The 12,619-nt window shown below is 28.3% G+C and overlaps 1 protein-coding gene across 1 annotated transcript in view; it reads right to left on the reverse strand.

Annotated features, from left to right (window-relative positions):
* Window positions 1-943: 943 nt before the first annotated feature.
* LOC117175847 overlaps window positions 944-12,619 on the reverse strand; it is a 40,536-nt gene continuing 28,860 nt past the window's right edge. The window contains exons 9-13 of the mRNA XM_033365633.1: window positions 11,233-11,654; window positions 8,150-8,389; window positions 4,170-4,372; window positions 4,044-4,085; window positions 944-1,760 (exon numbers count right to left, since the gene is read on the reverse strand). Of these exons, the coding sequence (XP_033221524.1) occupies window positions 1,622-1,760; window positions 4,044-4,085; window positions 4,170-4,372; window positions 8,150-8,389; window positions 11,233-11,654 (1,046 nt within the window). The 3' untranslated portion in view covers window positions 944-1,621. The remainder of the gene's footprint in view (window positions 1,761-4,043; window positions 4,086-4,169; window positions 4,373-8,149; window positions 8,390-11,232; window positions 11,655-12,619) is intronic.

Below are 12,619 nucleotides of genomic sequence, written 5' to 3' on the forward strand. Positions count from 1 at the left end.
TGTTCCGGTAAAACTGATAGTCAAAATGTGAAACTATTAGCAAAATCTAACAAAGAATTTAGGAGAAAAAAACTGTTCACTAAAATAAGCATTTTTCTATTAAAATACAAGTAAAAATTGAAACTTTGACAATTTTTGGTTCAAAAACTATCCATTTTTCTTACTTTGTTCTTTTGTATTATTGCTTTGCAGGTTCGAAAATACAAAAAAAATAGATTTTGAATTTTTCACAAAACGCCATTTACTTTACATTTGGTCTACTTTTTTTCTACTTTATGATTTCTTTATTGTTGCTCATGAAGCTGATTGATCTTAGGTTATGTTTATGTATATAACTGATATTACTATGTATATTATACAGTACCAATTTTACTTAAGGGAGTTTTAATCAGAATCTAGAACCAGGTAAAACCCTAACTAGAAACATTTAAGGCCTAACTGGTTCTAGATTCTGTTTAAACCCCCCATAATTAATTTAAACTATCAATTTAGGAATACCAGAAAGCATCCTGTTTGATGGTAGATACTCATTTCATATATTTTGCAAAAAATATTAGTTTCAGCAGAAAAAGTATGTAATTTTTCCAACTATTTTTCTTCAATTTAAAACATGTTGCAAAAATTAAAATTGATATTAAGTTCTTTCTATTTATATTTTTCAGATAGTAATTCTTTTTAAATTTTTAGGTGGCGAATTATTGCTGCCATTATTTTGGATGAGAAAAATTGGATTTTAGAAACTGATGACTGAGGATTTATACCTATAAACTTATGATCAAAGTTTCTCCTGATGGCCTGGGTTATTACCTTTATAATGTAAGTGTAGTTAATAATGTTATCTCAAACATTCACAACCTTTGAACGTTTCTTTTCCATTTTTAATCAGCAAGGGGAGGGGTGATACAATTGTTTGCTATATGCCTGGCGTAAAAAGTAATACGTATAATATAAAAGTACATTTATTAACTGTAACAAATAAAAGTGTATAATATTAAAATCAGAAAAAATAAGAACATATACACAATTTGAATTCACCTTGTGTGAACTCTAATAAATCTACACATTTATAATACTTTCGTGCCTTCAATTTTCCTACTGTATTAAGAATAACATTGGAATTATTTCGGAAAAATGTTATCTTTGGTATCCTTCCGCAACACATTATTACTTAGCACTCGGAATTCCTATATTGTATATAATTAAAATTTAAAATAGAAGGACAGTCGACAAAATATTCGTAAGATCACACGAAAAATATTGAATAACATGATTTAAATTTAAAATCTCTTTTTCAAGGACGTAACGAAAATAATCATTCATTTCCTCTATATATATATATATATTTGGACCCCATCAAATTAATTAAATTTATATTGATTAATGAATACTTTCAAAATCTTCTTCGTGGGCAAGCAAGGGCTGAGAACAACTATTTATAAGTTGTTCCCATTCGAACTTCTGATTCTGTCTTAGATTTTCTTTTTACATAATTATTTGAGGGGACTCCACAAAATAAGATAATATTTTCGAAAAAAATGATTTTTCATAAAAGTTAGTATGCGCTTCATGTAACTTTTGTACGGCCCCTTATTATAAAAATCTAATATTAAATACAGCATTTTTAAGGATCCATCAGATTCACAGCAGAGGGGGTCAAATTGCACTGATATTCCCCAAAAAGCATTGCTGCCAACCATCTGTATTGTTCGTCCTTAGAAGCTCCTGCAAGTGTGTAACCAAAATAAGGATTTTCCTTACATCTGCAACAAATATATAATTCAAAATATAATTTAAAAATTGATTGGAATCATAATTAATTAATCATGTTTAATAATCGGTACATATAATAGTATATTACATCACGAGTAGGGTTAGGCAAGTCTTTAAACGGGGAGGTCAATTCCACGTGAAAACGTGTGTAATGCTACGAGTGATGCACGATATTTTATTCGAAGTCATTATCTTTTTGGTTACAAATTCGCATGTGCATTGAAAAATCACTTCTTGGGCTGAAAATCTAAATATTTTTTTCATTTGCTTGAAAATTTATCTATTTTGGTTTTAAAACATCATTTCTTTGGTTAAAAATACATCTATTTTTGTTACAAATTCATTTCTTCGGTTGAAAGTTAAACTATATTGATGAAATTTTTTTTTATGAAATTTTTGTCATGCTGTTTTTTTTTCATTTTAGTTGAAAATTCGTCATTCTACCTTTTGGTACAATTTTTTTTTTTTTAATTGATTAATACTTAATTCCATTTATTTGAAAATTTATCTTTTAAAGTTAAAAATTCATTTCTTTCGTTTAAAGATTACACCATTTTATTGAAGCTCATTTTCGGTTACAAATTTTTTTTACTGGAAATTAAACTATTCCGTTTTTGGTAGAAAATTCATATTTTTACATTGTCATCATTTATGATTGAGAAAGTATTAGAATTGCCGGAAATTTGACATCACACTTTTTCAACGGATCTCCACGTTTCGAGACCCCCTGAATCCGAAAATCAGGTTTTTACGATGGCGTCTGTCTGTCTGTCTGTCCGTCTGGCCGTCCGTCCGTAAACACGATAACTCTCGAAAAAATGAACCAATCAAATTCATCTTTGGCACACTTTTTTTAGGTCCTAAAAGAAAGGACGAGTTCTTGAACTAGCTATTTTTGATAAAAATTCAAAAAGTGAGCGCATTTTGAAAATTTTTGAGACCACTTTTTTCTGAATTTGAAAATTCTATGTACGGATATTTATGGTATTATAAAGAACAAACAATTTATCCTGATGACTTTCTTCAATAAAAAGAAAATTCTCAGAGTTATAGCGTTTTCAAAATTTTTTTAATTAACCGAAAATAAAAATTTGAAGCCGAAAAACGCGCGATATGAAAAAAAGTCAAGAGAAGAAAATTATTTCTTTTTGAAAGACCTAAAAGATTATCATAACCAATTTTTGGATTTTCTTCAAAAATCGAAATTTCAAATTTGGATTGCACAAAAAATAATGGAAAATAAAAAATTCCATTTTGTCGACAAACTATGTAGGATATGAAAAAAGATGAATTAAAAAAAATGGTTATCCCAAAAAAAATCTACAAGTTCGTTAAGAATCACTTCTTGATAGGACGCAAACTTTTTGTTTTATTCGTGACAAATAACGGTAAAAAAAAAAAATAAAAGAAAATGTGTGGAAAAACGACGAAAGTTACGAGAAAAAAATCCAACAAAATCTGTTTACAAATGTCTGTCGGAAAACGAGCGCGCAGCGCGAGTGTCACGATAAGAATGTGTACCTCAAAGCCTACAGAGCTCTGAGAAACTTAATCTTTGACTATACTTAATTAAGTAGACAATTCAGAATATGAATACGCATATAAATACTGCCATCTAAAAGAGATCTTTTTGATAAAGATTTTTTCAAGCATTCCAAATGCAAAGAATAAATATACGAGCGTGAAGCCCGAGGTAACCTATTATCGAGCGCGAAGCGCGAAATTCAAACATCGCGCGCCTAGGGCGCGCTCAAACTTGCGAGCGAAGCGAGCCGCGCGCGTAGCGTTTTTATTCGGTTGAAAATTATTTATGTAATGAAATTGTAATTATTCGCTTTTTAGTTAAAATTTCGACTCTGTGGTTGAATATTCATACATTTGGTTGAAAATTCGTCTTTTTTAATAGAATATTATTTATTTTTTCCATAAATTCAGTCATTTGGTTAAAAATTGAACTATTATGTTGAAAATTCGATTTTGTTTCGTTGAAAATTAATTTGTTTTTTGGTCACTTGAAAAATTTCCCCTTTTAGTTATTAAATATAAAAATTCATCTATTTTGGTTATCGTGAAATATCCCTTTTTTCCAAGTTATTAAAAAAATACATTTAGGTTTCATGTAGTCGCATGCAATTAATATTATAATATTAATTGCATGAGACTACATGGGTCAGTAAAGGGCTATCTAACGCTCACTTTTCAAGGAATTATAAGCTCATAACATAGCGGGTTCGAATGAAATTACTTTATTTTAAAAAAGGCTTAAGACTCACCGCTTTGGTTTATTATTTCTCATAATGAAAGTGATGGACCATCTAGAAGAAAATTTGACAATTTATTCAACGTGTTTCTAGCTATTTAAATAATTTAACTATATATAGTCCCCAATCTATATTTACCCCATCTGTGGATTCCTCTTTGGCTCGTGGCCCACATACCAAACGATGTCCTCTATTCTCCACTCGTGCAACTTTACAGAACAAACTTTATCTTTATAACAACAAAGCTTTGCTTGACTGAACTCAAACAAATAACTTTTAAAGTTCTTTGTTTTCATGTCCGCAAACTTCAATTCGCCTGATATCGTCATCGGGGGTTTTACCTGCGAACAAATATTTTATAAATAATTTTTTTGTAATTATTTATAAAATAGTTAGCTATTATCACAGTATGTTATTTTCAAGTCTGTGAACAATCGAAGAACATTTTTCTTGTTTCAAGAAGTAATGTGTTTTAATTGAAAGAATCATTCTTGTTGCAAGATAACTTTCTTTTTGAAGTAATACTTTTTCTCAGTGGATGGACTAATATATTGTTGTTCATTATTATTACTATTATATTATAATAATGGGTAGTATTTTTCTTAATTCTAAAAAATAAATTAAATAACACAGGAAACTGAAAGTGAAGAAAGGAACAAAATAGAATTTCATACAAAATTGCAAACTACCTTTGCGAAAAAATATTGTAAGAAATTCATAGTATAGGCCAGTAATAATTTCCCTATAAAGAATTTCCTATAATTTTTTCGCGATTATAGGAAATCATAACATAGAAAAAGGTTATAGGATAATAAGTATTGGAATAAATAATAAAATATATAATTAAGGAACTATTGTAGAAAATAGACAAACTGCAGAGAAACGATTTATTTTAGATCACTCATAATCTCATATTGAAGTACGCAAAAATAGCGATTCTGCACAAATAAATTTTATACATGAAAAATCTGTGAATTCCCTTAATGTCTTTAAAATAGTTAAAAATTTCATTGAGATGCCTTGATACCTTTGAAAATATTTTTACATCCTTTAAATTATTTGAATTCTGTTAAAACCCGTAGAAATTGCTTGAAATATAATCGATTTTATTCCCTACAGTTCTCTAGGAGTTTGCTGAAATCCATTAAAATCTTAAAGATCCATTCAAATAAGTAGAAAGCATTTGAAATCCATTTAATATAAATTAAATCTTTGGAAATTCAATAAAATCCTTAAAATCGTATGAAATTTCTTGAAAACCCTTCAAATCCATTAAAATGATTGGATTTTCTAGGAACACATTTTATTTCATGTAATATTTTCCAAAGTTCCTTAAAAATAACTTAAAATTGAGCTCAAAGTCTTTGAACATCGAAAAAATCTCTTTAACAAACCTTAGAATTTTGTAAGTCTCTTAAAATTCTTCGGAATCTTTTAAAATATCTATATAAATAAGCAATCATAAGAATCAATTAAAATAAAGCCGTGGTTACGAAAAAATCCGGTTATGTGTACCAAAATTTTAGTACACATAACCGGCTCTTTTCGCTACGAGAATATGGGGATTGGAAAAGTGGACTATATATGCCGAAATTTCAGTACGAATAACCGAATTTTTGTGTGGACACACCCATATGTGTATCGAAATTTTAGAACACGTAGACAATTCCTTTAAATAAGTAGAAATCATTTGAAATCCCTTGAATATAAATTAAACTTCTTTATTGAAGTTATCTAAAAAACTGTTGATGTGTCTAAAATTCTTTGAAATTTCTATAAGATCTTTTACACTCTTGAAGATTTAATGAAATTCTAAAAGTCTTGTGAAATTCTATAAAACACCTTAAAATACCTTGAAATGTTTGGAATCGCTAGGAGTTCCTTGAAATTTAATTTACTTTACCCTTAAATCTTGTGAAATTCTTCGAAATCCCTTGAAATGTTTGGAAATCCTACATCCATTGAACTAAGCAGCAATCATTTAAAAATATTATTTGGTTCGAAATTGAATTATTTCGTTGAAAATTCAATGATTACAAAAAAATTCATACTTCTTGGTTAAAATTTCAACATTTTGATTTAAAAAATTCAAGTAGAACTACTTTCCTAAAAGTTCATTTTTTTGCTTGAATATTCACAATTTTAGCTGAAGAATCCTTTTATTTTTAAAATAAAATGTTTTGACTGAAAGTTGATCTATTTTGTTAATTATTCAATTGATTGGTTGAAAATGAACTTTTTCGTATAAAAATTGGTCTTTTATTCTTCTGACACAGAATTTTTTTTCAAATTGAAAAGTTGTGTTTTTTTAACTAATCTTCTTGGTTGAAAATTGAACTATTTATTTGGAAATGTATGGATTTCGATCAGAAATAATCTTTTTTGATGAAAAATTGATCATCTGTGTTGAAAATTAATATTTTTGGTTGAAAATTTATCTATTTGGTTGCATTCAACTGTTTTGTAGAAAGCTAATCTTTTTGGTTACAATACAGCAGTTCAGTTCCAAATTAACCTGTTTTTATGCTTCAATTGAATTGTTTTTTATTTAAAATTAAAAGCTTCTCTCTGAATTTTTTTTTTAATTCAGCAAAAATGATGTACCCTAACTATAGTTTAATTTTTTCGAAATAGTAGAAGAATAGTGTGATCGCTCAAAAAAGTGTCGAAATATTCTGGAAAAACTAATTTTTTTAAACGTGCAATGCGTTCTACTTGTGAAAATCAAGCGGGGAGGACAGGCCGCCCGTTTATGATTAAATAAATATTTGACATATAACTCGGTTAAGTCCAATTAAGAGTACATCCTGTTTTTCAGCGAGCAAGCATTTCTTTAATCTTTTAACTCACGCAATCTGATCTGCTTTGTACTAGTAAACAGTGGGAAAGTTTCACCCTCGCACTTTTTGCTTAACCCTCAACCTTATTTCTTTCATTTACTCTCACTTCAAATTTCATTTTTATAATTAAAAATTAATTTAAACAGTATAATGTCAGCTTATTTTTGCTTTAAAATATGCATTTTTTAATCATCTATTCTTAAACGCTCTTAACCAGAGATATTGCAGTAATCCATTTTCAACCGATTTAGATTTTTCATTAAATTTTTCATTCAGAATGTGAATAATTAATTGCTATTAAATTGATCTTAGCATATTCTAAAAGTTTTTTCAAAGCGATGAAACAATTTTATTCTGAGTTCTCAATGTAAAGTTCAGTTCAATCTTTAAAAATAAAATGTACAAACTCGTCTTATAAAATGAACCTAATTTAAAAGGTTTCAAATAAGAATTTATCAAAATATAAAGCAGGTTTATGTTTTTTTTATTTTTGACGCTTCTAAAATATTCCGATTCTTTTAAAGTCTCTAAATCCTTCAAAGTCTGGAAACAATGTCCACCTGAGGATTTTTTAAATATGAAATATGTTCAATTAAAACTCTTCAAAACGGGTCCGGATCATGCCAACTGTTTTCCGTTGATTGCTTAAGTTCCTTTAATCTTAATTAAATGAGAGTTAAAATTTTTACGCTTAATTAAGTTGAAAGCTATCGGAATTATTTATAAAATGTGCCAGGATGAAGTTACTTTGTCAATTTTTTCTATAAATGGCATAAATTCTTTGTATCAACTGTGTAAAATGTTGGTTATATTTGTGATATTTGTTATACTTTTGCAAAATCTTATTACATAACTAACAGAATTCTTTCACCCTGGCTATTCTTATAGAGAATTCTAATAGTTTTCAACCTATTTAAGAGGAAAAATTTTAACTCATATAATTAACATCAAAATAAAAAATTTGATGGTAGAATATAAGATACATGAAGCAATAATAATTTCTTCTCTGAATCATGACTAAAAAATAAAAAGAAGATAAAGTAGAAACGTCAGTTGGAACGACCCCTAGAAGAAAAAAATCCCCCCATTTTCCCGATTTCCCGGTCCGCTAAATACTTTGTAAGCCTCTGAATTTATAACAATTAAAATCTGTATCATCCCTTAAATTCGCATGCTCATTTAATGATAATAAAGAACGTTTTTTTTATCTTACAATAAATTGAAGAGGGAAAAGTGAATTTTTTTAAATTAAAATAATTGAAAATAAATTAAACTTACTAAAGGAACAATATCCTTGTAAAGTCTGTCCTTTTTGAGAATGAGGACATTGTCTTTCCTGTCTTCAGTGTCCCAATAACCCCACCTGGCAACTGCTTCCAAAACTTTTTCACTATGATGAAGAGGTCTTTCTAGGGAACCCGACAAATTGTATTCTTCTAAACAGAGTTCATGGGGCGCATAACCTGCCTTATCCCCCAATTCCCGACAAACGTCGAAGGCAGTTTTCTGGGGTCCAATCTGTGATACAAATAAAGAAAAAATGTTAACAATGAATAATTTCGTACATCGAAATCTCACGGATTCTCAAATTTTACGAACTGACTTATCGTTAATTTGATCCTTTTGTAAATGGCCAGTAGGGGTCGTCCATAAATTATGATACCAATTTTAGGCTATATTTGCTATATATTTCATTTTGAATAAAATAGTTGAATTATCAACTAATAAAGGCTTTCTACCAAAAGAGATACATTTTTAACCGAAAAAGACGAATTTTCAACAACAAAAAATACCTTTTTAATCTGATAGTTGCACTAATGACCAAATAGTTGAACTTTGAAGCAAAAAATACAAATTTTAAACAAAGTAATTCAACTTTTAACCAACTAGTCAAATTTTCAGGCTAAAGACGAATTTTTACTAAGAAAGTTGAATTTTTAACAAAAAAGATCAATTTTAACCAGTCGAATTAAACGAAAAGAACATCTAATTTTTTATAAAACATTTGACTCCTTAGCCATATAGATAAATATTTGATCAAGAAAGATGAATTTTAAACGAAATAATTTCGTTTTCAATTAAAAAAGATATTTTTTGAATGAAAAATCGAATCTTCAAGTTTTAAGTTTAAAATATTCAATTTCGATAAAAAAAATTATTAAACAAAATAGTTGAATTTTTAACTCAGTAGATAACTTTGCAGTGAAGAAAGATAAAAAATTAATTTAAAAAAAAAACGAATATCCAACCAAAAAGATGAAATGTCCACCAAGAAGATTAATGTTCTACCAAAACACATGAATTTTAAACAAAGTACATTAATTTTCAACAAAATTGTAGAGTTTTAAAGCCAAAAGGACAAATTATTTATAAGACCTTTGAATTTTAAGCTCGAAAATATGATTTCTTAACAAAAAGTTAATTTTCTACCAAATAAATAAATGGTCATAAACGTAGTTTGATTTTGAACCAAATAGTTTATTTCACAAACAAATATATTAGTTTTCAAGGAAAAAGCTAATTTTCAACCAAATAGTTTCATTTTGTACCAAATTTTTTATTTTTTTAAACAAAAAAGACGAATTACAAGGAAACAAGTAATAGTTGATATTTCAAACAAAAACATGAATTTAAATGAAACCGTTGCATTTTTAAGTAAAAGGGATGAATTTTTAACCAAGAAGATTAATTTTCGACTAAAAAAGATGACTTTTAACAAAATATATACATTTTCAAATAGAAAAGATGAGTTTTCAACTTAAAATATCAACTTTCAACCAAAAATGGAATAGTTATATTTTTAGTTAAAAAATTATGTCTCAACCAAAGGGATGAATTTTCAACTAAAATGATAAATGTTAAACAAAATAGTTTAATTTTCAACCCAAAAGATGTTTTTTTTCTATCCAAGAGGATTAATTTGATAAAAGATGGCATAGTTCGATTTTTAAAGCAGAGATGAATCTTTAACCAAAAAAATAAATTTTTAACAAAGTAGTTCAATTTTCAGTCAACCACCTGAATTTTTAACCCAAAAAGATGGTTTTTAAACAAAATAGTTGTAGAGGAGAGTAATCGAATATGAGATATTCTCTCAATATGAGACAGCGGGGTATCAGCTAAACTAAGAGACCCACTGTGTTGGTTCTACCACTAACTTGTAGCCCTTGAAAAAAGAGTAATTTTGTGGTATAGTCCATTTTTCATTGGGCTTCTAAAGATTATAGGCGAACTTTTTGTGAAATCGATGGTGGTCGAGTACTTGGGAGGGAATTCTTTAAACCCTATTTATTATTCATTAAATATGTATTTAGCAGTAAAGTTTATCTGGAGTGATTGGGATCGATTAACTAAGTAGGAAAATATCGATAGTTTTGAAGTTTTTCATTGTACAGGTCAGACATAGTAAGTGCATAGTTGCACGGTGTGGTTCTCATAATATGAGATACCTGTGGTTTTTATAACACTGTGGCTGCGTGGGGGAAATTGGTTACAAAAGTGTTTGTGACTACTGCAAAAGCTAAATACATCTAAATGGCAGTAAATTTATACTTCGGAAACATAGAATAAAGTTTTTGATTAAAAATAATACTTTATTTTGCATTTTATTAGCCATTTCCTGGGGTATCTCATATTATGAGAATAGTTTGACGAGTTTGGAAAAAGCACTTTTTTACATTTTTTGTATTTTCAGTATAAAAAAAATTTGTAATAAAATTTTTTATTTGCGCTTCTTATGACAAACTAAATTTCCTTTAAAATGACCTATATTACTTTTAAATTCAGTACGTAGAATTCCGACAATCACGCCAGAGTTGGTATCTCATATTTGGGTACTCTCCTCTATTTTAAACTAAATAATAAAATTTTAAACCAAATACTAGATTAATTATTAATTAAACGAGACGAATTTCCAACCAAAAGTATAATAGTAGATTTTTCAACTAAAAGCAGTTGAATTTTCTTATTAGTTTCTATTAATTCAGTTCGCATTTAAACAAAAAAGGAGAAGAAGGGTAAGTTTTTTGGAACCAGGGAAAATTAGAATTCTTAAAAAATGGAAAAAAGGGGCCATATTTGCAAAAATTCGCAAAATTTGTTGAAATTTATCATCAGGAAATGTACTAAATTTAATCGAAGTTCGTAAAGTTATTTCCACTGACTCCTAAACATTGGCAAATTAGTTTATGGATGACCACGTCGAGTGGATCAAAAACAATAAATTTTAAAAGAAAGTTTCCATGGTCGTCTCTACGTTGGAAATTAAGGCTCTGATGGTTAAATTTAGAACAATTTTTTACAAAGGCTTGCGTACGCTATTAAAGATAAAATAAGCTTTTAGTAAATTGAAATATATTCACCGTGACATTCACACATTCTCCCTCTCTTGACAAAAGGTAAATCCATATCTTCAAATCTCCAGAAGGAGCACCTCGAAGTCCATTATTGGAAATATGATGGCGTTCCAGTACTTCTAAAATTTTGGCCTCCTTCGCAAGATCAGCAGGTGAAAGTTTGTACAATTTTGGATAAAGACGAATTAAATCTCCGACAACTTTCGTTTCTGATTTATTCCAATCTTCTGCACTACTTCCACCAGCGTGCATTAAAGTTGGACCCCAAATTGCTGAAATATTGTCGACAGTCATCAAATTTTTTGAGCTCTTTCGAGTGAGGCAGTGTAGGTGCTCGAGGATTCTGTGCAAGGTGGATTTTGCAACTGGATCCAGATTGGATAGGAGTTTTCGATAAGTCGTGACTTTTTCATCATCACTGGCAAGTTCTGAAAAATAATTTCCACAATGTTTAAATTCAAATCAAGTTATTTAAAACTAGACTTTAAAAATTGGACCTCTAAAATATAAATTGTTAACAATTGAACAATTCCATAATGATATCCACAGGAATCACAGTCGGTCTCCTATTCCCCACCCCCACGTTCCTATTTTTCTTAAAATCCCACATAATCCTTATATTTGAGAATTTTGTCCAAATTTTCCCTCTTTTGTTGAAGTTGTGATTAATTCTTCAAGAATTATAAGAAAATTGCGGCCATTGTTAAAAAATTATTATTAGCTTAGAGAAAATATGGTTTAAAGAAAAAAGATAAAAGCAAATTGTTATATCGGAAATGGGTATATTTAATTACAAAATATTATCATTTTATTATTAATATAATTATTAACATAATATTAACGGGTAAACAGGTATAAACGGGTAGTATTAACGGAAACGGGTACATTTAATAACCAAATATATTTACATTTTATTATTAATATAATTATTAACATAATATTATAAAAATTATTATAATTAGATTTAAATAATTAACATTTTTTTAACTACTTAAGTTTTTCGGCTTGGTTAGTGTTTTTATCGGAAATTAAAATCAGTTATTTTATACAAAAATCATTACATTTCAAAGAAGATTGACATAATTGTGAATAGTTTTCTGTTATATTATGTTCCTGTTTTTCGTCGGGAATTATTGGTATGTTAAATAAAAAATGATTAGACATCCAAAGAATATTTACCATTATTCAACAATTTTAGGATATATGCTGGCGTGTTTCACCTAAAATTGATACTTTTAAATAAAAATAGTTAGATTAAAATCCTGTGATTTTGTTTAAAATATGAAAATTTATAATCCACATGTACACCTGGTCTAAAGGAAATAGCCGCAGTATAATTGACTTTGTTGTTGCGGATGAAAGACTTAGAGAGTTAGTCAAAGATACAAGGGTC

Source organism: Belonocnema kinseyi, chromosome 7, assembly GCF_010883055.1.
Source record: "Belonocnema kinseyi isolate 2016_QV_RU_SX_M_011 chromosome 7, B_treatae_v1, whole genome shotgun sequence".
NCBI classification, from domain to species: domain Eukaryota; kingdom Metazoa; phylum Arthropoda; class Insecta; order Hymenoptera; family Cynipidae; genus Belonocnema; species Belonocnema kinseyi.